The 25,088-nt window shown below is 39.8% G+C and overlaps 1 protein-coding gene across 2 annotated transcripts in view; it reads right to left on the bottom strand.

Moving 5' to 3' along the window:
* The window catches only part of TTC21B (tetratricopeptide repeat domain 21B), an 87,657-nt gene that overhangs the window by 18,428 nt on the left and 44,141 nt on the right, over positions 1 to 25,088 (bottom strand). For both annotated transcript variants that reach the window (XM_032770920.2, XM_032770919.2), the window contains exons 16-26: positions 20,508 to 20,580; positions 19,298 to 19,408; positions 16,330 to 16,468; positions 14,394 to 14,500; positions 8,826 to 9,014; positions 6,146 to 6,256; positions 4,749 to 4,830; positions 3,912 to 4,062; positions 3,309 to 3,470; positions 2,733 to 2,928; positions 1,493 to 1,717 (exon numbers count right to left, since the gene is read on the bottom strand). In XM_032770920.2, the coding sequence (XP_032626811.1) occupies positions 1,493 to 1,717; positions 2,733 to 2,928; positions 3,309 to 3,470; positions 3,912 to 4,062; positions 4,749 to 4,830; positions 6,146 to 6,256; positions 8,826 to 9,014; positions 14,394 to 14,500; positions 16,330 to 16,468; positions 19,298 to 19,408; positions 20,508 to 20,580 (1,546 nt within the window). The remainder of the gene's footprint in view (positions 1 to 1,492; positions 1,718 to 2,732; positions 2,929 to 3,308; positions 3,471 to 3,911; positions 4,063 to 4,748; positions 4,831 to 6,145; positions 6,257 to 8,825; positions 9,015 to 14,393; positions 14,501 to 16,329; positions 16,469 to 19,297; positions 19,409 to 20,507; positions 20,581 to 25,088) is intronic.

Genomic DNA, 25,088 nt, shown 5'->3' with positions numbered 1-25,088 from the left:
GGAGACCTGGAATGCAATCTTTTTGTAGCCTTCCAGTTTACTTTCCTCTCCCTTCCATTATTCAGAACCTTATCTATCTAAATATTTCAGTGTACAAAGATGTTTAAAGAAAATAATTTGATAATATGATCTGTATTTGTCACTGCTACTAAAAGCTATAACTTAATCAACCCAGCTTGTATAGAATCACAGCAGCAGTACATGACACCGCCCCCCACTACTGTTCCAGGATCTACTCAGGTTACCTATTGGTTTTTGGAGTGAAAGGCTCTAGATTTAGACCAGCCAGTGCTGTTACTGTGACTCTAGGAGAAGTAATAGAATCTACAGGATGTGGGAGCCGACAGTTGGAGCAGACAGCTAGTTTTAGGTTAGACAGAAAGATTGACTTGAGCTAAGAGGCTCTGTATATGTTAACTATGTATCTAACAAAGACTGTCAAATTACTAAAATTAATTAGGACTATTGGATTACTTGCATATAAAACCAAATACACAGCCTGCTTGAAAGACCATCTCTGACCCAATGTCATCCTGTCACAACTGTAATCAGAGGAAGCTCTCATGCTTAACCCACTAGACGTAAAAGAGAAAGCTCTGCTGGCAGGATATTTTCAGTTAGAGGAACATTATTGGTTCCAGAACTAAACTAAGCTTCCAAGCACAGCAGAAGATTTGACAGGAGAATGAAACTTAAAAGTTCTGCTTCGATGACTCTAGAAACATGAGGGTGTAATGCAACTACCTGAACCTGCAGGATCCTGAGGCTGAACCCTGGGGTATGGTCTCCGCAGAGGAAAAAGCCTCTTAAATGTACCTCATCTGAAGGAAGGTGAGATGTATACAAGCAGAAAGGAAGAGCAAGCTCTCAACCACCAAGGAGAAACAAGATAATGGGAAATATTAAGTAGGAGAGCTAAAGCTGCTAACATCCTACCATACAAGCAGAGCTTCTGGCAGCTTGCCAGGTAAGAAATCCCATGTGCCCAATCAAAACATTAGAGGCTTCAGAATCCCGAGAAAAGCACTCCTCAGTGCAAGACGGATGAAACAATCAGAAAAACTAAAAATTCACGTAGATTAGTTTGTAAAATATGGCTTATAAGACATGTTTTGCTAACATACAAAATTGTGTATGCAGCTACGGATAATGTATTAATAAATGATTTATATTTGTCTGCAATTTTCATTAGCCCCAAATCAGATTCATAATGAGATGCATTCTTGACATTCCACAGACACCTTCAACACATAGTGCCTCACCACAGCTTAAACTTGCATAAATTATTGACAGTTCATTAGGTAGCATCTGCAGATGCATTCATTTCCTGTTCTCAAGGGTAAACGATTAGCCTCTTGCTCTTTCCAAGTTCATTTCCACTACATAAGAAAACTAACTGTGAAATAAAATACATTTTCACTGGCAAATTTAAAAAAATAGAGCATTCACATAAGTAGAATAGTAAAAAGTAATTTTCCCATATGTCACTTACTCTGTTATGACGAAGGCATCGTTTTAATAGTTCACCTGCCATATCATATTTTGCAGATTGAATATAAATATCAGCAAGAAGGAGCCAACTTTTTTCAAACTCCTCTGCATCTATGGGATTCCAGTTCATTTTTGAAATGCGTTTCAATTGATTCCTGGCTCGTGGAGTTTGTTTTAAAATCATGTAGGCTGTGGCCATTCCCAAAAGAGCTGGGATATGATCCTTCTGCAATAAAACATTTTAAGAACAAAATTAAGTTTTCTAAATTATATTCAGAGGGGTAGCCATGTTAGTGTGGATCTGTAAAAGCAGCAGAGTGTCCTGTGGTACCTTATAGACTAACAGACGTATTGGAGCATGAGCTTTCATGGGTGAATAGCTCATGCTCCAATACGTCTGTTAGCCTACAAGGTGTCCCAGGACTCTTTGCTGCTAAATTATATTGTTACTGAGCAGCCACAGAAATATAAAACTAGAAGCTAAGACCCAAATGTCAATCAGATGCCAATGAAAATACATAAAAACATCCAATTTTGAAATGTTGAGTTATTTTTGGACATGGAATAAACTTAGTATTAATCTGCTATTGGTCATGAAGTTTTAAAAATAGTAGGAATTAGATTACATAAAAGCTACATTTACACTATGAGCTAGGGGTGCAATTCCCAGCTCACGTATGCATACTCATGTACTCACTTAGCTAAGAACAGTAGCACAACCACAATGGCACAGGCAGCGGCAGTATGGGTTAACTGCCTGAGTATATACCCACTGGGTTTGTTCTCAGGGAGGCTAGCCCATGCTGCCGCTGCCCATGCTACTGTAGGTCCACTACTATCTTTAGCATGCTAATTCAGATGAGAGATAGTGCAAGTATATGTACGTGAGCTGGGAATCATATCTCGAACTCATTACCTAGATTTAGCCGAAGTTACTAAGCAAAAAATAAAAGTTATATTTTAAGAAGCGTGGTAAGCCTAGTTACCAATTTCTTAATAAATTTGCAAATTCAACTACAAATGTATGTGTCAACAAGAGAGAATGCCTCTTCGGCACATTTTGTTGCTAATTTTTTAAAAATTAGCAACCTAGTAGGGAACAAATATAATTCTCAGACCTGATAATATGAAGTATCTCAATATTTCTTAACTTAAACGGAAGAAAAGTTATAAAAAAAACAGAAGTACTTTTTTGTGGAGGAAGGGAAGGGGGGGCAGAGAGGGGAGAGAAAATTACCAACCTCAGCAACTACTACTTCAGTGAAAGTATTTAATGCTTGTTCAACATTTGATTTCTGTTTGGTTGCCATTAGGCAATAGTTTTCCATGATACGAAGCTGAATGTGACCCTGAATGGTCTGGGGCTTGAGTTCCTTCAAAAGTTTTTCTGCTGTTCTCACAGCCAGCTGCATAGACTCCTGCTTCTCAGTGGAATTGCTAAACATTAGAAAGAAAGAAAGTTTACAAAAACACCCAATTGTTGTTGTACAATACTACTATTAAATAAGCTATACTGTATAACTGATAACATACTAAAGTCATTGCACTCTTACATACAACAGTTACCCTTATATGACTATTCTATATTGTAATGTAGTATAATTACAATGTAATGAAGTTATTCTAAATTATAGGCAAAGGCATCCTACAAATGCCTAGGGTCCCAGACCAGAATCCCCTTAACTGTCTTGCTGCAATTTGGTAGCTTTCTTATTTTAATGTGCCACACTGAGGATCTCTTTCATTGTCTATTCAAATTTAGACGAGGATCCCAAAGTGTTATCAAGAAAAAAATATTTATTTATTTTTAAACTCACCCTATGTCACCATCCAGATTTTCAAACACTTCACCACCTACAGTTTCATTATCTGGGTTCAAACAAATTTCAATCATGTTATAAACTGCATTCTGTCCCCAGTCACTGTCCTTCCGGGCTCTATTAAAATGTCGAAGTGCATCATTTGGTTCACCAGTATACCTAGATAAATTATGAAAGCACGTTCAGTTTGGACAAGAAGCTAAATAAAACAAACAAGAAAAATGTAGCTTTAGAAAAACACTAGGTACATGTTTTTATTGTGTACATATTGTAAAAATTAGTTTGGAGAATGTAATTACTATCACTTGCACTGAAACAGCAAAAAATTCCACATGAAACAGCATCAATAAGTAGTGAAAGGAATATTAGAAACAGATACAACTAATTAGCTACATTTTCTAGAAATGACACAGGCAACGTGTTTTTCAGAACCTCTCCTAAAATCCTAGTAACTGAATCTAGACTTCCTAGCCAAGTAGCTACCAATGTCATAATTAGAGGTTCAGAGTTTAAAAACATTATTTGAAATTCATTATATCATTTCATATATAATATAGATACCCATTAAATTTTATTTTATTCAATTATAACTGCACCTACCAAAGATACAGGGCTTTGCAATAATGAAAACCCGGCTCGAGTTTTGCTCTGGAGGAATGTTTCTCAGCCATTACAAGAAATCTTGGAACTTCTTCTAGCTTCCCAGCTCTTCTTAACAGATCAATTAAACGTGACAGAGTTGCATAATTATCTAAATACACACATATATTTAGAACATTTTTAAATTAAGTTACATATTTGCTGGGCAAACATATGAGAAATAAAGTAAATCCCTCTTTTAATTTGTGCTACAAGTTAAACAAGAGTACATGAACTATTTAAAATAATAAAAAAAAACTTTTGTACCACTATTAATTATGTTCTCTAAATGATATTTACAATACATTGTAAAAGGTCTAATGGTCAGATTACAGTAGGTATGGGCCCAACTGAACAGCACTTTAAAAAAATCAAATATTTGCAACATATACTCTTGACTTTTCTCAAATATATTCCCAATAGCAAATTTCACAATCTCTCTGGTATCACTAAAACATATAGTTTTATCTATATCTCTACTCGTATTTTGCATATAAACTGAAACAAAACTTTACAGCACACTCCAGTTACTTATGTTAGCCTTGAAATTCTATTTCTGTTTGTGTACACACAAACTTTGGCAGTGTATTTGAAACAGAAAAAGTTAAATAATTCTGCAACTGTATTCGGTCCTATATGAAATATGCAAATTTCATCTAGATATAATCATTTCTTAAGCTTCATAGAAAAAACGGCTTTAAATATTTGTGTCTATGATATCCATTAGAACTAGTGGATGGCTCGTGTTTGACATTCATGTATCAGAAAGAAATCGAAGTATCATTACTGAATACACACCTGGTTTGCGTTCTAAGAGCTGCTGGAAATGAAAAACAGCTTGTTCATAGTCCTGCTTCCTGAACATTAGGTCAGCCATCATCTACATGATCAAAACATTAAAAAAAAGAAAAAAAAAAAAAAGGGAGGGCGGGGGGGCAGTTACAAGGCATGGTATGGAATGGTTGTTTGATTAATCCCCAAATCTACTGATACGAAAATGTAAACGAGAGACTCAAAATAATGAAACCTAATTCTCTATAAAAGGGGTCCTGAAATTAAATATTTTAAAAATTATCTCATAGTATGCATAATAAGGAGAATTCATATTTGTTTGGGAAGATACTGAAGTTCGTATTAACAATTTAAAGAGAACTAATTTACCTCTGTTTGTACCATGAAATCCTGCCCCTGACACTATGGGTTCTTCCTTGTTAAATTATTAAACAAAAAAAGCCATATGTTAAGAGCAAGAAATAGGCCTTTTCCATTATGTATTAACTATTAATTTAAAAAAAAAAAATAAAAGCACAAATTCTCTTTGCTTAATAAAAATTGTGTTTTTATTAAAAATCCAGGGTGAGTATATATAGAGAACACCACTCAAGCAGTCATTAGGACTGCGAGGAAAAATTATTATAATGCAGGCCAATAATGAAAAATAAGTCCAAAAATTATTCCAAATTTCATTTTCTTTTCACTAAGAGGTGGATAGAAAAGAACAGATTTATCAAGTGCTCTTCTGAATGTTATTTCCTTCTAGTTCTTCACACAGTACCAGAATAAAATCCAGCCATGATCATGACTTCCAATGAGTGGGGGAAAAAAAAAAAAAGTTAGTTATTCCAGTACAGTAAAATCTTTCAACTGCTTTATCCACAACTTAATAGTAGGTTCTAGTTTCCAGAGGAGGATAACCAGTGTAACTTCAGTGCCTTGTTAAAAATCTGTCCACCTTAAGGTTAAAAGGATCTTTCCCATCCAGATGCCAACCTAATAATACAGTCGAGTAGGTAAAGTCCTCTGGGCTACATCTCTTGTAGGCAAGCAGTGCAGTGTTAAAGATGTGGTTTAAGAGAAGAGTTTTCTCATAACAAACTGTTTATTCTGTGGCATCTAGCCATATTCTAACCACTGTTTCTCTTACAATTCCCTCTCCTCCTCTCATGTTTCTGTAACATGCGTTCTGTATCAAGATAGTAAGGCTATGTATACTAATAGTTATAAACTATGCTGGATGATGATCTGATGTAAATGAACATCTAAACAACACAATGATAGGCTGTTGATCTTTGTTTACTAAATCTCCTCCAGACACTTTTTAAATACATATGGATATTCTCTATACATATATTAAATAGTTTTCTAGCACTGAAGTCCTCTTGATATAGCAAATCAAATTAGTACAACTCACTAACCATTGTAGCTGCTTCATTATCTTGGTCATTCTTCAGTAACAATGCACACTGATGTTGGCAAGCATCAGTGTCATCTTGTGCAAGGTACAGATGTGCAAGTTCCAACATTACCTGGAGATGAAAAAAAAATATAAAAGTATTCCTCTTTATGCAAGTAACAGAGAAAGGATGGTTTAGCGGTTAGTGTTTTAGCTTAGAATTCAGGAGACCTGGGTTCAATTCCCTGACTTCCTGCGTGATCACCAGGGTGCTGTACGGATAAACACACAAAAAACTGTGATGCACTCAGATACTGTGATGATGGTGGCCATATTATACCTTAGATAGACAGACTTCTTTCTAAATAAAAATTAATGGAAAAAGTTAAGTCTTTTCAACCAACAGAAGGAGAGTGTCTTGCTTATACTCTAATAATAATCAGAGTATATTAACAATTGGGTCAAACTATATTTTTATATACATTTTTATAGACTAGCACGTTTGCACCCCAATCCTGATCTATTTCTGAAGATGCAACAGCTATAAAAATATTAACTAACCAAAGCTTACTTAGGGGGAGTTCATCATAGGGACTGAGGTTCGATCACAGGCAATTTTGGATAAAGCCATGAAAAATTCATCAGGAAAGAACCCCAAAGGCCTAATCCTGTTCCCACTGAAGCCAAGGGGGTTTTGCCAATTGACTTACATGGGAATATGATCAGGTTCCATTTGTGGCATTCTTGATGCTGGGAAATTCAATCAGGGCTGTGTGTGAGAAAATAGCTGCATCAGACATTTGGCTGTTACCCCCACCGTATGCAGCTGCTTAAGTTCAAAGGTTTTAAAAATGAGGTAATCATGACCCCAGTTAAGTTCTAATTGGCCCTTTGATCTCACTTTTGAAAGCAACGAATCTTATCTTGAACTTGTTGTATCAGAACCGTCTCTGCAACATATTTTCTTTATTAATATGGTGACCAGATGTCCCAATTTTATAGGGACAGTCCCAATTTTTGAGCCTTTTTCTTATATAGGCTCCGATTAACCCCCCAACCTCTATCCCGATTTTTCACATTTGCTGTCTGGTCACCGTATTTATTAATAATTACTTGAACAGTATGTAAATGTTTATTTTTTATGTCTACTAAATTACTCTACTATGACTACCTAGGGAGATAGGATATTATAGTTCTCATTTTATTAGGAAAGTGAGACGTGGCATGCCAAAGGCCACAGAGTGAGTCAGGAGAACTCAGGAATGTGGCTCCTATTGCTGTACTAAAAAACAGATGCAACACCCTGTCACAAGCATATATCTCAGCTGTATTTATGATTACCCAGTATTGAGACTCATCCCAGTTATCTTCTCCTCTGCATTAAATTACTGCAATTCCTGCCTTGCAATCTGTTTTCTTGCCAGAACAGAAAAGTCTCAAGTTATCCAAAATTCAGCTATAGAGGAACAAGAAAACACAACCAAATTTCCCTAGTCTTGATCTCCGTATTGGCTATTTAAAGGGGAAAAAAAGGTAACTTAAAACCTTGCCTATTGCCCTAAATGGGGAAAAACAAACAAACAAAACCTTTCCAAATGCACAGTCCTCCTGGAGCATCTAGGTAATTTCTAGATATGCCACTCACATTCCAGCTACTGTACTACAACAAGCTTCAATCAAATACTGGGCCATAACGTATGTTACCACATCTTTGAAACAAGTTGCCTCTGAATATAAGAAACCAATTTTTTGTTTTGTTTTACATTTTGTCTAAAGGCTCATTTTTCCACTAGCTTTTCTCTTTTTGCACTTCGCTATTATGTGAAAAAGGTGACCAAGTTTTGTAGAAAAAAGGGATTTTTTCCTGCTTGATTCTTCCTTATATATATCAAGCCAGCCCTACTTTTGCTGGAAGCCCCTCTGGAAAATAGGATAGTTGTATCAAAAGAAACTGAAATATGAGCTGTAGCTTTCCCAGCACTCAACTGAGTGGAAAAGGGAAGTTGAGTCATAGTATTTTTGTTAAAAGCTTTAACTCCAATAAAACACAGTGTTCTAATCAATCTGGCTAATCATCTTCTCTGTCTCAAATTAGATATTAAAAAATACCGTTAAGGTTTCCATCCTCTTATGATATTACTATCCCAGTAATATCCAGTCAGCTAGAAAAGACAGGAAGGTAAAGACTTGATATTTCAAAGGGCTTATAGTCACTGCAACAGTTAGTGTGATTTACTCCGCTTGAGCTAGCCTAGTTCAAGTTAGAGGGGTCACACTGTGCAACAATACTTGAACTACACAGAGTGACTGGATTAGCCATTGAGGAGCTGTGAAAACTCAAGCTGTAGCCTATGCCCGCATTCCCAATTGCATTAGTAGCTCAAGCCTCAGCAGCACTTAAAATTCAACCCATACCTCCTGACAGGTCAAGTAGGTCACACTGATAGCACCACTTAACTTGAGCTATAGATTTGTGAGAGTGAATAGGAGTTGGGTTAAGGGCAACACTATTTACCACTGCAGTGAAGACAAGCCCTAAGACAGAAATAAGTAGAAGAAGAACTCAGACTGTCTCTACATCTTAAAGCAACAAAGGCATTTTTTTTTTTTAAAACTTTGTAGTTCAGCAGTAAAAGTTGTTAGATGACAAGACCTTTCAATAAAAGGTGACATAAAATAGTTATTTTTGAGGCAGAACTGACCTTGTTATCTGTTTCACAATGAATTAGAGCTTCTTTGTAAAATTTAATTGCTTTCTCATAGTTTCGCTGGGCTGTACAATGCTTTGCAATCTCCGCACAAATCTCAGCTACTAACTGTTTCTGTGCAGGAACTGCATCCAGCTGCTCTATTTGAACCCGTTTGAGTACTCTGGCTTGCAATTCCCGAGCCTAGGGGGGAAAAAAAGGTGAGGGTAGCAGAAAGTTAATGTGATAATAACAATCACTGTTAATATAATTTGACAAAAAATGCACAAGCTGTGAATGCAGAGGCTGCATTCACAAGTTTGTTACCGGCTCTCCTTTAGCTGGAAAAAAATGCTTCAAAAGGAAAATTCTTCTCCCCAAACTCTCAATGCACTCAATCACAGGTTGGCATTTTACTTCTTGTTGTTTTTTGTTTTTCTTAAAATACACAAGCTTTTTAACATTTGTTATTCCAAAGAGATGGAGAAATCCTATATCCTTGTCCAATACAGACCCTCTCTGTCCATTTAAACAGGGCTCCATTAAGAAGAAAATTTTTTTATTTTGTGTGCCAGCACCATCATTTGCCACCCACATGCCAAGAAAGTAGATGTAATCTACACAATATAATTTTGTTGCTTTCTTGAAAAGTAGGTTTTCCACCAAGGTGGAGTGGAGGAAATTAGAAAGAGAACTGGGCAATATTTCTAGATTTTTTTTTGGTGGGGGGCAGGGATGATGGCACGCTATAGGTACATCTATACTGCATGCTTCTTTCGGGAGTGTGTAGAGAACACACGTGGGTAGCCCACCCCCCCATTACGGAAATAAACAGCAGCGTAAATGGTGAGGAACGACTTACGCAAGTAAAGACACAACAGAAGGGTGTAGGTATGTATTCGATTACATACCCTGCATGGCCTTCTACTCACCCAAGCCATGCCTCCTCACCTACACTGCTATTTTTAACAATGTAGTGTCCCGCTATCTCTCCTCTGTTGCAGGGAAAGACTGGCAGCAAGGAAAAGCTCTGCCAGCTTCTCACTGACAGAGTCCTTCCCATGCTGTGAGAAAGACACTGGCAGCAGGAAACTGGTAGAGCTTTTGTTCATCACAGTGAAAGATTCCAACAATGGGGAGCTGCTGAAGCACTAGCGCCCCGCTTCCCCCCACTCCCACCCGCATACCTTCTGCCAGAGCCACGGGTGGTAGGTTTGCAGAAATTTTGGTGGTGCCCAGAACCTGCTCCCACCCAAACTCCACCCCCCACCTGCCCAAGGCTCTGGGAGAGAGTTTGGGTGGGGGTGGAGGTCTGGGGTGCGGGCCCTAGGCTGGGGTAGGGGATTGGGGTGCAGGATCTGGGAGGGAGTTTGAAGATGGGATAGGGTGCAGAAGTGTGGCTGTAGATGAGGGGTTTGGGATGTGGAAGGGGCTCAGGGCTTGGGCAGAGGGTTGGGGTGTAGGGGGTCAGGGCTCTGTCTGGGGCTGGGAATCAGGTGTTTGGGGTGCTGGAGGGGCTCAGGCAGAGGGTTGAGGGTGTGGTGGGGGGATAAAAGCTCTGACTGGGGGTGTGGGCTCTGGGGTGCAGCAAGGCTGGGGATGAGTTTGGGGTACAGGCAGGCTGCTCCGGGACAGGGGCCAGAGAGGAGGACTCTCCCAGCCCTTTCCCTGCCAGCAGCAGCAAGCTCTGGGGGAGGAGCCCATCCTTCCTGCCCCCCCCAGCAGCACACTCACTCCCACCACTATCACTCCATGTGTTCCCAGGGCCCCTCTCAGGTCCAGGAATCTCCCCTATCTTCCCCGTGGGGGGTGCCAGGGGGTACTGCGTGCGCCTCCTCCCCTGCTGTTGCCCTTGACTGTAGCTTCACTGGGGGGTGAGGGGTGGGGCTGCCTCCTTGCCCAGCATGGGGCAGAAGCAGTGACTGCGGGGGGGGGGGGGGCGGACACCTGTGCTGCTGGAGGGTCCTGCTGGAAAAGGGAAGGGTCTGAGGGGGAAGGGCAGGCTCAGAGTCAGTCTGCCATGGCAGTTGAGATGGGGACACTAGGACCCTGAGGCAGCAGTTGCTGCAGGGAGGCAACATGAAGCTGCACAGAAGAGCCAGGGAGGACACCCAGCCCCAAATATTGCTGGAGCTCGGCCCCTGGGCTCTAAATATTGCTGGTGCCTGAGCACCACGTGGCTATGGAACTTGCCGCCCATGGGGAGCCTTTCACTGACATAAGTAGCTACACACAGCAGTGCAGATGTGCTTTCCACCATGGCATGTAGCTCCACATATACTACACACTGCCACCAAGTGGTGTGTAGTATAGACATAGCCTAACAGTGAAAGTGATTTTTTTATTAAATGACAAAATCTGCAATTTTAGTAATATTAAATTTCATCCAATTTCACTAATCTGCAACATTTTCCTTACATTTTACACATTTTTACCTAACTTAAGATATGACCACTTGTAAAAATAAAAACAAGTAAAACTCAGAACATTTCATAATTTTTTCAAGCCATCATATGATCATAGCTAGCTCAAAGTTATAGTTATATAAACTTAAAGTAAAAAGAGATTCCTGTAGCTAGCTAATCAGCAGTAATCTTCTAAATCACCCCGTCTTCCTCAGTTCATTCAGTAATTTCCTAATCCACCACTGTGACAGGAGCTGTGATGGCAAAAAGTACTTGCAAGAGACATCACTGAATGATTCTGACAAGAGCAGCTGTCTACTTCAAGCAGCAGCTTTCTGTTTGCAAACAAGTACTTTAGTAATCAACAGTGGGAAAGAAAATTGATTTTTTTGTACTTAAACACAATATTCATCTTTTTTCCCCTCTACAACCACTATTGGGACTCCCCCCGCTCAAAGTTCTGCCTATGAAGGCAGTGGTTTGAGCATTGGCCTGCTAAACCCAGGGTTGTGAGTTCAATCCTTGAGGGGGCCATTTAGGGATTGGTCCTGCTTGGAGCAGGGGGTTGGACTAGATGATCTCCTGAGGTCCCTTCCAACCCTGATAATCTATAATTCTATGTGAAAAAACATTCAGCTCAAGCATCACATCAAGTCTTTTTTTTTTTAAAGCTGCCTTCTCTTGTTTGGAAACAAGCTTTGTTTTCACTAAGTACTGACAAAACCTGACTACTGGTAAGGCAGAGATGAGCAAGACTTCTAGGTCCAAAAACCAAATTATCACACTTATTTCACCTGCTAAAAGAAAATTTGAATTGTGTGTTGTTGCGGTTTTGTTTTCTGTGAGGCTCAAATCTGATGGAAATTCAAAAGTGGAACTCCTACAAAGCAGACCTCACAACTTATCTAGGATTTCTTCGTATTACATCACACTCAGCCCTTGGAGCAAAAAAATTATGAGTGTAACAAATGAAACAACAAAAAAAGTTCCTCAATTATATACATTTGCACAGATTTTTTTAGTATCAGTCCAATATATCTATTGACTAATTAATATCAATTAGACCCCAATCATTGTGTAAAGAAAGTGTTGAGGCACACAAGGAGTGCACCAGCCTTTTGATCTCTGAAAGCCCATTAGGAAAGAGCTGCTTCCCTGCTGGTTCTGCACATTCTTCCCCCTCTCCCATCCTTGCTTAAGGGCTGTCACAAGCCACTGGGGAGAAAGAAGCAGTTATGTTACTCTGCTTCTTCCTCCTGCCCTACTAGTGGTGGTTTAGGTAAAAAAACAACAACAAACAAACAAATAAAAAAAGCAGCTTAAAGCCACCTTCTCTGCCAGCCGCCCACTACACTTCCTCTCCCCTACAGCCACTTTCAGCAAAAGAAAGAAACTACAAATAGTATGTGTAATGGATGCGGAGCAAAGAGATCCAGAAAAAAAGAGCTGTGAGGGCCAATCCTGGGTCCCCTTCTGAAAGGTAAAGGGTAAGAGAGAGAGAATAAGTGGCAGGTGGTGACTGAACGTATCGTTGGGACTAGTAAATTAATGCATGGGCATTTTAGTAACAGACAAAGCTCAGTGGTTTGAGCATTGGCCTGCTAAACCCAGGATTGTGAGTTCAATCCTTGAGGGGGCTGTTTAGGGAACTGAGGTAAAAATCTTGGGATTGGTCCCGCTTTGAGCAGGGGGTTGGACTAGAGGACCTCCTGAAAGTCGCAGGCGTGGGCAGACAATAGTGGGAGAAAGGAGAGCTTGAGGGGAATGGAAGCAAGCAGACACAGTCAGTGGCAAAAGAGAATGAGACACTGAGGATGTGTTAGAAGAGGGAGAGCAAAGAAGGAGGCTGTGAAGAGAGCAGTTATTAAAAGAAGGGAGACACGCTAAAAGAATATGAAGGAGGCAGAGAGAGAGAACATAAGGAAATAAAGGGTGAAATGGAGAAATCAGTTGGCAGGGAAAGAGTTACTGAGAGTTGAGGGGAGAAGATACTGAACTCTAAAAAGAAAAAATGCTGACGGAAGAGAATGAGACAAGGAAGCATCAAAAATAAGAGATGGGAGTAGATTCGATGCATTTCTTATTGAGATATAAAATACCAAAATGTTACAATAGATTAAAATATGTTGTTTGGGTTTTTATGCAAACATCCTTTGGGGCAATACGCCTAGTTTAATTTTTCAGATTGCTCAGAAGATATTGCCCAGGCTCCCTGCATCTGCAGTTCAGCCCTACGTTTTTGTGCATGTGGTGGAGGAAATCATTGGAGCCCAATACATTGAAATTAGGTCTTTCACCAAATGAGTGGAAAGGAAGTTCTTTGGTCAGATCAACTTTCAGGTTGTGGAGAGGTGCTGCATCTTTTCCAAAGCTCCAGACTGTGTCTCTAGCTGCCACCATTTTGCTCCTCTTTCTCTAGTCATTACAGCTCTCCCCTCAAGCCCTATTCTAGGTCTTAACTTTACACTCCCCAGTCCTTATCCTTAATACTGCCCTTGGACGGCAACTGAAATTCAATTACTTTATGCACAGAAAGGCTTTAGCAGGAGTTCTCAAACTGGGGGTCAGGACCGCTCAGGGAGGTCTCAAGGTTATTCCATGGGGGATCACAAGCTGTCAGCCTTCACCTCAAACCCCACTTTCCCTCCAGCATTTATAATGATGTTAAATATATAAAAAAGTGTTTTTAATGTGTAAGGGGGGGGAGGTCGCACTCAGAGGCTTGCTATGTGAAAGGGTCACCAGTAAAAAAGTTTGAGACCCCCTGGGCTACAGGCATAGCTCCCACAAACTCCCCATATTGCTCAGCAGCATGCTTTGGACCTGAACTAAGGCAGCCACTGCTAGCTCTGACTCCATGCCCAGTCTTCAGCTACTCTGCTGAAACTATGGTGGCTTTTACATAAACATGTGGCTGGGACTTGGACTTCAGACCTTTAATTCACAGGTCCCCTAAGAGCTAGCAACAGTAACACTTTCAGTCAATATCAAACCACTAACCAAGAGGTAAAAAGGTCTGTATCCTATTACCAGTCCTCCTAGCAACTCACTCTCTAGTTCATTGTTATTTCTTTTCTACTTTAGCCACTTTGCTATCCAATTTATTTCTGGAGAATGCTAGAAGTCCTCCTCCTCCCCACAAAATCTTAAAAGTTTAACATACTTATTTTTTCTTTACCTGCTGTAAAGAAACAATAGCTTCATCTGTCTTCTCCATTTTGCTATAAATTTTTGCTAGAAGAACTTGGTAACGTCCATCTTCCATTAGAGAGGACAACTCATTCACTGTTAAAATATTAAAATATGAAACAAAAAGTTAAAGTAGGAATTACCTCCTTTGGGCAGTTCAATGACACCTTGTGGATGAGTTATAACAAAGATGAAATTGTGCAAGCGCACCTTCAGGGTTCAAGAAAAAATTGGACTGAGATCTGCATAAGATTCAACCAAAAGGAGTTGTGTTTTTAGTTCAGCTCATGTTAGTTTCAAATGCATGAGGGGGGAAAAATGCTTTCCAATATGTCTTGAATAAGCTACACTAATTAAGGTTCTAATTCTGATCCCATTAAATGAATAGGAAATGTCCTATTTCAATGGGAGCAGGACTGGGTTGTACGGTGCTTTCACTTAACTATTGCTAAACTCTGAAGAACCACCTTGTTTTGGATGGATTTTTGATAGAAAGGAGACAGTACTGAAAGCACAGCTTTGGTTATTTTATCTAAATGTTTCAAGGGCTACTAAATAAAAGTAACTTGCAGCTTTTTGAGTGGTTGTGAAAGAAACTATGGAAGAAACAAACAGTTTTGAGGAGTATAAGCACTTCCATCATATATTATAATCTTCATCTGCTTCCCAACTGACACTGCATAGCTGCTTTACAGTTTGGTATATCTAGGGCCTATTTATATCTCTACTTTACCAAAGAGATCTTATTACTTCCAAATAAAAACATACAGTTCTGTATTAAATACACAGGTGCCTAAAACTAGAGTGTATTTTCTAAAACATAGTACAATGAGCAGCACTCTATAAGCAGGCTGTCTCTAAGGAGCTGTGTGTGTAAAAAAGGTAGGTTAGATGGCTTAGTATGTTTTCTGTCTCTATTTCCCATCCAGTGCACAATTACTCTCCACTGTACATTTTCTAGTGTTCTGTAGATTATTACAAAAAATTTCATTTCTATTTTGGCTAAGGAAATACTATATTTTATAAAAATGCTATATAACTGTTTCACGGCACCCAGTGGAACAATAATTTGTCAGGTAAGGAAAAAAATTCTTACAGAGGATCTACAAAGGAAATAATTTTGGCTTGTGCACTTTTTTGTTTCCTTGTGATGTACAGAAAATATGAAAGGTGATGGTGTGGTAGTTTGTTTTGCCTGCTACAGAAAAAAAAAAAAATCACAATTTGTATAAAATGTGACTCTTGGGTTAGCCAGAGCCAGATGGCCTCGGCTAACTCAATCAGATTCCAAACAAGTAGATTAACTGTACATGTGAAGTCTTTTCCAGCTTGTTTTCTGCATTTAACATTCAGATCCTGTTTAGGCTGGCAGACTAGCGAATTGAAGCAATAGTGACATCACAAAAGCCAAGAGTATGAATGTTGAGCTAATACGGGAATTTTAGTCAGCCTTTAAAATTCCATTTTTGTTATTTAATTTCAATGAACAATTAATATTTTGAATAAAGGAAGCCCGTGTTAAAGATTCAAACACCTTCACCTCTCAAACTAAGCTGTGATGAGCACACAACAAAAACATATCTTATACCTCCTAGTGTTCTTTTAACAAAACCAGGATGACTAGATTTCACTTTTTAAAAGTCACTTCTAAGATAGATAAAAACAGACTTTTCAGAAAGCCTTTACACATGATAAAGCAGTAAGGAAGTTTGAACTTCCTATTTTAAAAATCCTTTGCTGGTCACCTTTAAATGGAGATAAATTAAATTTACATGCAATTCTCATAGTACAGTGCCAACACTCGTTTGAAAGTTCGTAAGATAAAATGTCTACACTATACCCATTTATTCCTAAAAATCAAACAGAACTCCCCATTTCGCCCCCAATATTTCTCTTTTGTTGTAAATAAAATGACTATTTCATACCAGGTTCATGGTCTAAAGCTTGCTGAAGTACTTTTTCTGCCTTTTCATACTGCCTCAGTTTCAGCAGGAGTTCAGCCAGATCATAGAAAAGGATATTCTGTTGACCATTTTTCAGTGCAGCTTCATAATAACTTATTGCCTGAAACCAATAATTTTTAATATATTTATGGAAATCAGATTTCTAAAATAAATCTTAAAAATAATACCTTGCACTTAGATAATTAGTGAACTGTTGCTTAATGATGCAACTACCTGCTCTACTCTCACCCCAGTTATAAACTGAAATGTCCTGTAAAAACACTAACAAGCTGGTACCAGCAGATACTTATTTCAATCTAGAATTACATACAAAAACTATATTAAAAGAAACTTTAGGTTGCAAAGTGAATGACTCAGAAGTTAACAAGTGTCAAAATGTAAGGTTGCCTGTGCAATCTTAGTTCTGCTCCTTGGGCCTCTGCATTCTGATAAATCTTTAATTATATGACCCACACACTATTTTTTAAACAGCACCTCTCCATCATTCAGAGTTGTTGTTTTTTTATCCTGAGAGCTGATAGCCAAATCTGAATGGATTTACAGACAGAAGAACCCAAGCGTTATCTCTCTGCCAAATTTTGAAGTACATCTGCAAATGGAGGGGATGCTAGTGCTCTTCCAAAAAAAAAGGGGGGGAGGGAGCGCAGGGCAAGATTTATTTAAAAAAAATAAAGAATTTAGTGTCTTCAAGGAAACAACAAAAATAGGTTCTTAGCAAGGACAGCCCTATTAAAAAAGTGATGTAGTGATTTGTATGAGCCATTATTTGTGGCATCAGGATTTGGTCCTTTGTACAGAAAAGAAAATGAAGGCTAACAACAGTTTAAAAAACCTTCTGGATACTCTCATATGGGCTGCTTTCAGCTCTACTGAAGTGGTCACAATTAGAGCAAATTCTAAAACAGAAATTTTCCAAGCTTTTTTTTTTTTTTTTTAAACCACAAAACGTGGGGAAAGCATTTATATATTCTGTTTTCCAAACCGTTACAGTTACAGTATTTGAAAAATTAAAATATAAGCATTAATATTTTTTGTTACAGAAAACTTATTTTCAAATGTATGACTTTATATGTTAAACGAAAAAAAGAAATTAAAACTGGAATTACGTACATTGATGTTTAATTTTCAAAATCTATTTTCAAGGTTTTTTTTTTTTTTTTTTTTTTTTTTTTTTTAGAAGATTACATTACAGCGCATGTAAAGTATGTCAAAAACATCAAGCTGTCTACCTCTTTCAGCTTACATATCGGCAGCACTGTAGAGCACCTGCCTCAAAAAAAGCAAAGGGATTAAAACAGGTTTTCACTGAACTCCCAGCCAAGCCTAGGCACTACTCTCCTTTGGGTTATTCAGCAAGAAATGTTAAAGACTGAAAATCTCTGGATACATTGGGGTGAGAGGAAACTGAACGTGACTGTACCAGGGGAGGGACAGCATGCCAAAAATCACTATAAGGTCAACATTAACGAAACTAAATGAAAGTCCAAAGCGTTTCAAAAACAAAGAATATAATCAAGGATTATAGATCTAGGAGCCTTCAACGGCTGTCCACACAGATAATCTTTTCCAGTTTTCCATGAGGACATGCAGTGGGATTTCTTGTATTTGTAGTAAACAGTCGGTTGCATTCAACTAGCCAACATCCAGTCATTTAGAGAGACCAGGTGGGGAGGGAATATCTTTTAATGAAGCAACTTCTGTTGGTGAAAGACAAGCTTTTGAGCGTACACAGCAACACTTATGACAAACACTGCAAACAAAATCCAGACTGTCAGGTGTAGCATTTTGGGTCTGAGTCAGATATCTGAACTTGGTTCCGAGATACAGTGTCTAGATAGATGAGAAGCACTACTGGAGGCTGAACAGACATTCTGAGGATATCAACCAGAATTGTCTTGGCCAATGTCAAACTATCAACAGTGGCATGATTGCATCCTGTCTGCTCACCCTTAGTATCAGAAAGATCAGGGGAAATTTATACATGAAATCTTGATCCCATACTATGAGAAAGGACTCTTGAAAGGATCCCACGCTCATGCCTCCTAGGAGCAAAAGACAGGACACTTCATGTTCTCTTTGCCACCAAAGTCCATAATGGGATTTCCCCAGCAGTGAAATACTGGGGTGACGAAGCACTTCAGAGACCATTTGTGGTAGGTGATATTCAGCAGTCCTAAACAGACTGTCTAACTGCTGACTCCTGGACGATACAAACTATGCATTCACACCTAGAGTGGAATTCACATCGATACACACACTTCAAGAACTGCAAAGAATGTATGTCAAAGTAATTTGTGCTGATATACAATACTGTTGGATTACAGTAACAAAAAGTAAGAAACATCCAAAGAATATTTTGAGAGATACTTATTCCACATTCTTCACATGGACCATCCATGTTTACAAGATGGCAAATTCAATTAACTGAATCTTGTAATTCTGAAACATGCTATACTAATAATAAAACTTTTATTAACGCATTATTATGCATTTGCTTATTTTCAGCCAGAAGTCTTAATCCTTCAATTGTGACGACATTATTTGGCTCCGATGAGGATATCACAGACAGAGCTTCATAACATCAGGAAGGAAATAATCAGTCTGGAACAGATGAATTCCTTAGCAACAAAGACCTTATTTTTATGTAGGTGTCTTCAGCAGTGAAAAATAAGGGAAGAAAAATATTAAATTATTTTTAAGTAGAATGTTTTTTAAGTTTTCCATGAGACATTAGCAGGTCTGTTTGGCCCTGATTAAGAGAAAAATCAACATTCAACACTCCAGGCATTTTGAGGAGTATGAAAAACCACTTTTTTGGAACTTTCATAGTAAAATGCTTCTATCTGCGTGTGTACCAGAAAAACAAGTTAACATTGAAGGAGACAGTAATCCATTTATACAGCACGTCTATGAACTATTCATAACATACCTTTGAATAGTTATGAGTTTTGATTAGGGCTTTTCCAATTTTACTTGCTAAAGCTCCATCTCTTGGGTTTTTCTTTAAAGCCTGCTCGTAGACTTCTATGGCTGCTTCAGGCTAGAACAGTAATGAACAAAAACAGATAGTAAATTCACAAAACTATACTAAAAGGCCTATAACGAGTTCTCAGCAATCTGTTAATGCCACAAAGCAAGCTTCAATACTAATTTTTTCACAAATTATGGTATTTCTCAGGGTGGTCTCTACCAGACTGTCTTAAGATGACAGCAGACTCAATGACATACTGATTTACACATTTTTGTGCTGAATTCCCGTTAACTGGGCTGTGAGAACTCAGCACAGAAACAAAGTTTTAAATTAACCTTTAATCTTTTCTCTATCCTCTGAAATACTCTTGGTGTTTCCTGGTTCACTGAAGTTATGAAAAAGCACATGCAAAAACTTATTGCTGTACTCAGTGTCTTTCCCTTCCATTCAGCCTTGTCAGTCAGAAAGCTCAACATAAATCCAAGTTGAACTCAAGTTCCATTTTTGCTTTGGAGTTCACTTTTTAAAAGGATAAATGATCCAAACAAACTGAAGACAAATGCTTATGCCCTAGGGTAAGGTTCATCACCTACTCTTTGTACTGCAGTGACTTCTACTTTAAAGTTTTTCTGTCCCAGAGACGTTGACCCAACCTACTGCTTGAAGATTTAAAATCAATTGCAAGCACTCCACATGTCTGCCTTTCTAAGCAAGGAATGGGTCTCTTGAGGCATCCTGGCCTTTCGGGAATTTACACCTTTCCTTGAAGCTTGAATGAACTGTTCCAACCTTGTCCAACTTCATTTCTGAAGTGAATTTACTTTAACTTTCAACCCACAGATCTCTAATCAATATTTGACTTGCAAACGCTTGATTGTTCACTGAGGTTGCAATTCTCTTCCCTGACCATCCCAACTTTGATGCTCATCCCTGAGGTGCCTTCTATTTTGAGTATATTATTTAGTCTCTAAATGCTGAAGTTAAATTAAAATGAATATAGTATTTATATATTTTAAGCCAGTAAACAGACCTTAAATTTTCCTTAGCACATATTTTGCTTCCTGATCACCTATTAACAGAACCAGAAAGCGAGACTGTATCAAACATGCTAATGACAGACAATTACTCGACTATCCTGCTCATCTTTTATCATGATACAGATGCTCACCTCTTGAATATTCATGTATGCATCACCAAGGAGAAGAAAAGTATGTGAGCTTGGCCGTTTGTCCACCAGATCTCTGAAAACAAAAATAAATAATCTAGTTTAAGTTAATATTGGTACTTTGAAAAATATGTTAAACAGTGGTTACTTACCTTACAGTAATCACAGTTTTATGAGATATTGTATTCAGTGAGGATCTCACTGTAGACATGCACGTGCCTCATGTGTGGGACATGAGGATCTACTGAACAGCACTGGGGCCATGTCTGCAACCTGTGACTCCCATGCAAGGGCATAAGGGGAGGGGGGAGGTCCCATAACCCTCCCCCAGTTCCCCTGTAACTGGAAGCCCAGGACTCTGAAAGCATAGATGGAGGCTAGGACATGGGATTGACACTAACTGCATCACCTTGAAGAACAACAGTTCCGTAGTTTACATTACCATTCTTTCTTCAATTATGCGTCAGTGTGAATCCTACTGCATAGGGCTTTGTCTATACTACCACTTTTGTCGGTCAGGGGTATGGGGAAAAAAAAAAGTTTCACTGGCAAAAGTGCTGGTGCGGACAGTGCTATGTCAACCTGAGAGGCTTTCCAGCCAATGTAACGAACGCTGCTCATTGGTGGTGATTTAATTATCCTGGCAGGAGAGCTGTCTCCTGCCAGCAAAGATGGCTACATGGGAGACCTTACAGCGGCCAGCTGTGCTGCTGCTAAATCTATAGTGTAGACCTAGCCTAGGTGACTGGCAATCACTATCCTCTTCAGGATGGGGGCATGACCAACATCAGTCCAAGAGAGATTGGAGTAGTGCTCTCCCAATTTGGCATCTGATCTAGCAGTTCTGTGCATAATGCTAAAACATGAGCAGATTACGACATGTAGCAGTCATGAAGATAGTGACACATTTCTGAAACGGACTGAGGTTGTCATTTGGTCTCTACAGGAGTGATGGGTACATCAGCCAGGTGGTAGCAGAGCCAGATACAAGGGGTTTCTTATTTTGACAGTCTGTGCTAAAAATAGCCTGCCCTTTTGAGTGGCTGGCTATAGCCACATGTAGACACAGGGACAATCTGAAATATCTGGTAATGTCAATGTAAATGTAAGAGCTCTGGTTATGTCCAGAATGTGCAGTTTCTTCTTCCCCTGTGTGGAATGTGGTTTTGGAAGGGCCACAGGTTTAAATACAATTCAGAAATGATCTTGGGGATGAATTTTGTATGAGATATTAATTCCACTTTGTCTTTATGTAACAAGGTATATAGGGATTCCACTATGAATGCCTCAAGCTTGCTCACCTTTGTGGCTCAGGTGACGGCCATCAGAAAGACTTCCTGAGAATAAGATTATAGATGGAGCACAGTAAAATGGGCTCAAGTGGGGGGTCTTCATAAGTCCGACAGATGATGCTGAAGTCCCATGTTGGAGTGAGTTCTGTAACCCAGTGGATAAGCAAGCCTCAGGCCCTTAAGAAATATGGATATCATGAGATGAGAGAAGACCATGACTGACTATTGATGGATGATCTGGGGATACTGCTGCCAGATGAAACTTGACTGAACTAAAATGAGAGCCCAGAATCTTTGGTATTGGGATCGGTACCAGCTCTAGGCCATGCTGGGTCACACACATCGAGAATTTATTGCTATTTGGACAAGTAGATGATTCTCACGGGGCTTCCTGCTCCACACTACGATTTCCTGAAGGTGGAAGGAGCAGTCTCTTACCACGACACTCAGACAGCCAACCATCCAGGCTCTCAGTTGCAGTGATTTTCAGGTCTAGATGGAATACTTGTGACAAACATGTCTGCATGATCTGGAAGTCTGATTGATGGTTGTGTGAACATCTGTAAGAGGTACATCAGACAAACTGCTTCAGCCGGGAGGGAGGTATAAGGATGAGGCTGGCCTAGCACAATTACTAGGAATCGGTAAAAAAGGCCCCAACTGCATTGCAGAAGGAAGGTGCCAAGCAGGGATCCTGCACACATGCCTATAGCAGAGTGAATATGATTTGTTTTGGTTTTGCTTTTGGCCATTTTGCATGTTTACCTTTTTTGCAGTAAATTGGCTGAATCTGAAAACAAAACAAAACGACAAAATGAAATAATTCACCTCTAAAAAAAATTTCTAGCAAATTATTTGGTGAATAGTTTGGGGGCCTGAAAAATGCATTTTTCTGCAAAAAACAAATTTGTAAAAAAAATTCCCTCAGTATATGCCTCTTCTGGAGCAAGAGTTGAGACACTTGATGTTTCTGTGTTGGTAAAACACGTCTATCACATGATTCCCCCAGAGATGGAATACTGGCTGGGAGACCAATTTAAACTGTGACCACTTACGGATGATATCAGCTTGTCTGCTCAGGAAATCTGTTAAGTCGTTGCTAGCTCTCAGAAGGTTCAGGGCTATCCGGGGTATGCCTTGAAGATGGCACTATTTACACAGCTTGCCTTCCTGCAGAGGGAGGCAGAGAGGGCACTCCCTTGCAGGTTAATTTAGCACACCACCGACACACTGTCCCAGGACCAGGAGGAATGCCACACACACACCAATCTGAGCACTCAATTCTAAGATGTTTAGTTTTAGCTCCTCTGGTGACCATGTCCCTTGTATCTGTAGCTGTTCCAGTTGTGCTCCCCAGACACATCTGTGACTAATGCATCGGATGGCTACAGAGCCATGAATGGTATCCCTTTTTGGGCATTGTCATGATGCAGCCACCAGGTCAAGGCTGCAAGATTATGAGATGGAATTAAAACAGTATTGCTCATCAGATGCTTCACAGGAGAATATGTTGATCTGAGAAAAAGCTGTAACGGACTCGGGTGAAACCCAGGAAATGATGTAATGTATGCACAGACACATGGCTTAATAACGTGAAGCAAATCCGAACAGTCATTGCTGGGTGCAATATCCCTATATTCAGTAACAACTGAAGTGAGAAGAATCAGTCCTGTGGTAAGTATCCCTCACTGTCATGAAGTTTATTCTGGCTCCGATGAACTCTTTTTGTCTATGATTGGGTAAGTGACAATTTCTCGTTGCTCAGCAGAAAGCAAACAGAGAAAGGGTGTAGCTGAAACAGATCCAAGTTCGCTGATGTGATCTGCTATTGATCAGGCAGCCATCTTGATATGGGCAGACGTAGATGTCCTTTCCTCTTCAGTGTCTGGCCACAACGGCAAGGCATTTTGTAAAGACTCTTGGTGCCGTGGAGAGAGTCCAAAGGGCAATACCATGAACTAGTATGGTTTGGCCCCCACCATAATTCTTAGCGACTTCCTGTGGATCATGTGTAAGTACTCGCATTAGTCAAGAGCCAAAACTAGTTCTGAGCCTGAAGTGATGAAACAACGGAGGCAAACATTACCATCTGAATCTGAGATGGTGCATATATATATCTCTGTTCAGCCTCCTCAGCTCTAAGATAGGCTGGAGAACACCCTTCTTCGGGGTAATGAAGTATCAGGAATAGAAGCCTCTTTCTCTGCACTGTGGCTCCTAGGTGAAATAGGGACACTTTTTTTTGGGGTAACAGGCTCTTGTGAGAAGGGCCTCTGAAGAGAGAAAGTGAGAGTGGGGACAAGTAGGGGGCAAGGAACTGGACAGGCAGCCAGCCAGCTAGTCAACCAGCCTTAGCTTCTCATCATGCCTGATGGAGAGGGACAAACTGGTTTTCGAAGAAGGTCCACTCTGAGATAGTTTTGATGTGGCTCTACACTACCTCGTTAAACCTGTTGCCTCTGGGAAGGAGCATAGTGTGCAATGGAGGAGGATGACTGGTGCCTCCTAAAGTAGCAGGGTTGCTTTCTGATCAGGTATTCTGATTGTGGTCTGTGGGTATAAGGCTGTATTCTCTGTCTTTGCGGGGGGATGGCATAGGAAAGGCTTATGGTGTTGAAGTGTACATACCCACATTTACACTGATGGTGCTCTATCTATACCTACAGTGATCAGAACCTCCACCCTCTCTGTCAAAACGTGAAATGGGATTCCATTCTGGGGCCTGTGGGAAGGCAGACCCCCAATAGGGCTATTATGGCCATGGCGGTAGTTAATATTGGCATTGGCCATGGCACAGCCCAGTTAGAGGCACTCCTGGAATAATCTTTAGAGTACCATTCCGGTTTTTTGCTTGTAGTAGAGGAGGAGTGTCCTGTAGATGGTGAGGAAATGTATATCTCTGGGGATGACAGTACTGTTTGATGCCGTTTCAGCATTGGATCAAGTGCTAAAAAGTGGGTGCAAGTGTGGCTCTTCGAAGGCATATATTGGTATCAGAAAAGGCTAAGGGTCAGAGAGAGTCAGTACTGGGGGTGGAGCTTGTCATCAATGTTGGCACTGGTGCAGTAGTCTCCCAAGCTTTTCTCATTGTTTGTGCCTTGCTCCTGACCCCCAGTGTTATGGAGAGTTTTGAGGGCTTGGAGTCCTCCTTGTGGAATGGGTGTTTTGTCTGCTCTGAGCTGTACTCGTGCTTAATGTAGGTGTGTCACTCAGCATCCAAAGTGGGAAGTGCAGGGTTTGTTTGTTTTTTGGCAAGGTCTGGGTCAAGGTCATTGGTGCCAAAACTGTGACT

Source organism: Chelonoidis abingdonii, chromosome 10 (assembly GCF_003597395.2).
Source record: "Chelonoidis abingdonii isolate Lonesome George chromosome 10, CheloAbing_2.0, whole genome shotgun sequence".
NCBI lineage: Eukaryota > Metazoa > Chordata > Testudines > Testudinidae > Chelonoidis > Chelonoidis abingdonii.
This window is presented reverse-complemented; position numbering and strand designations above follow the sequence as displayed.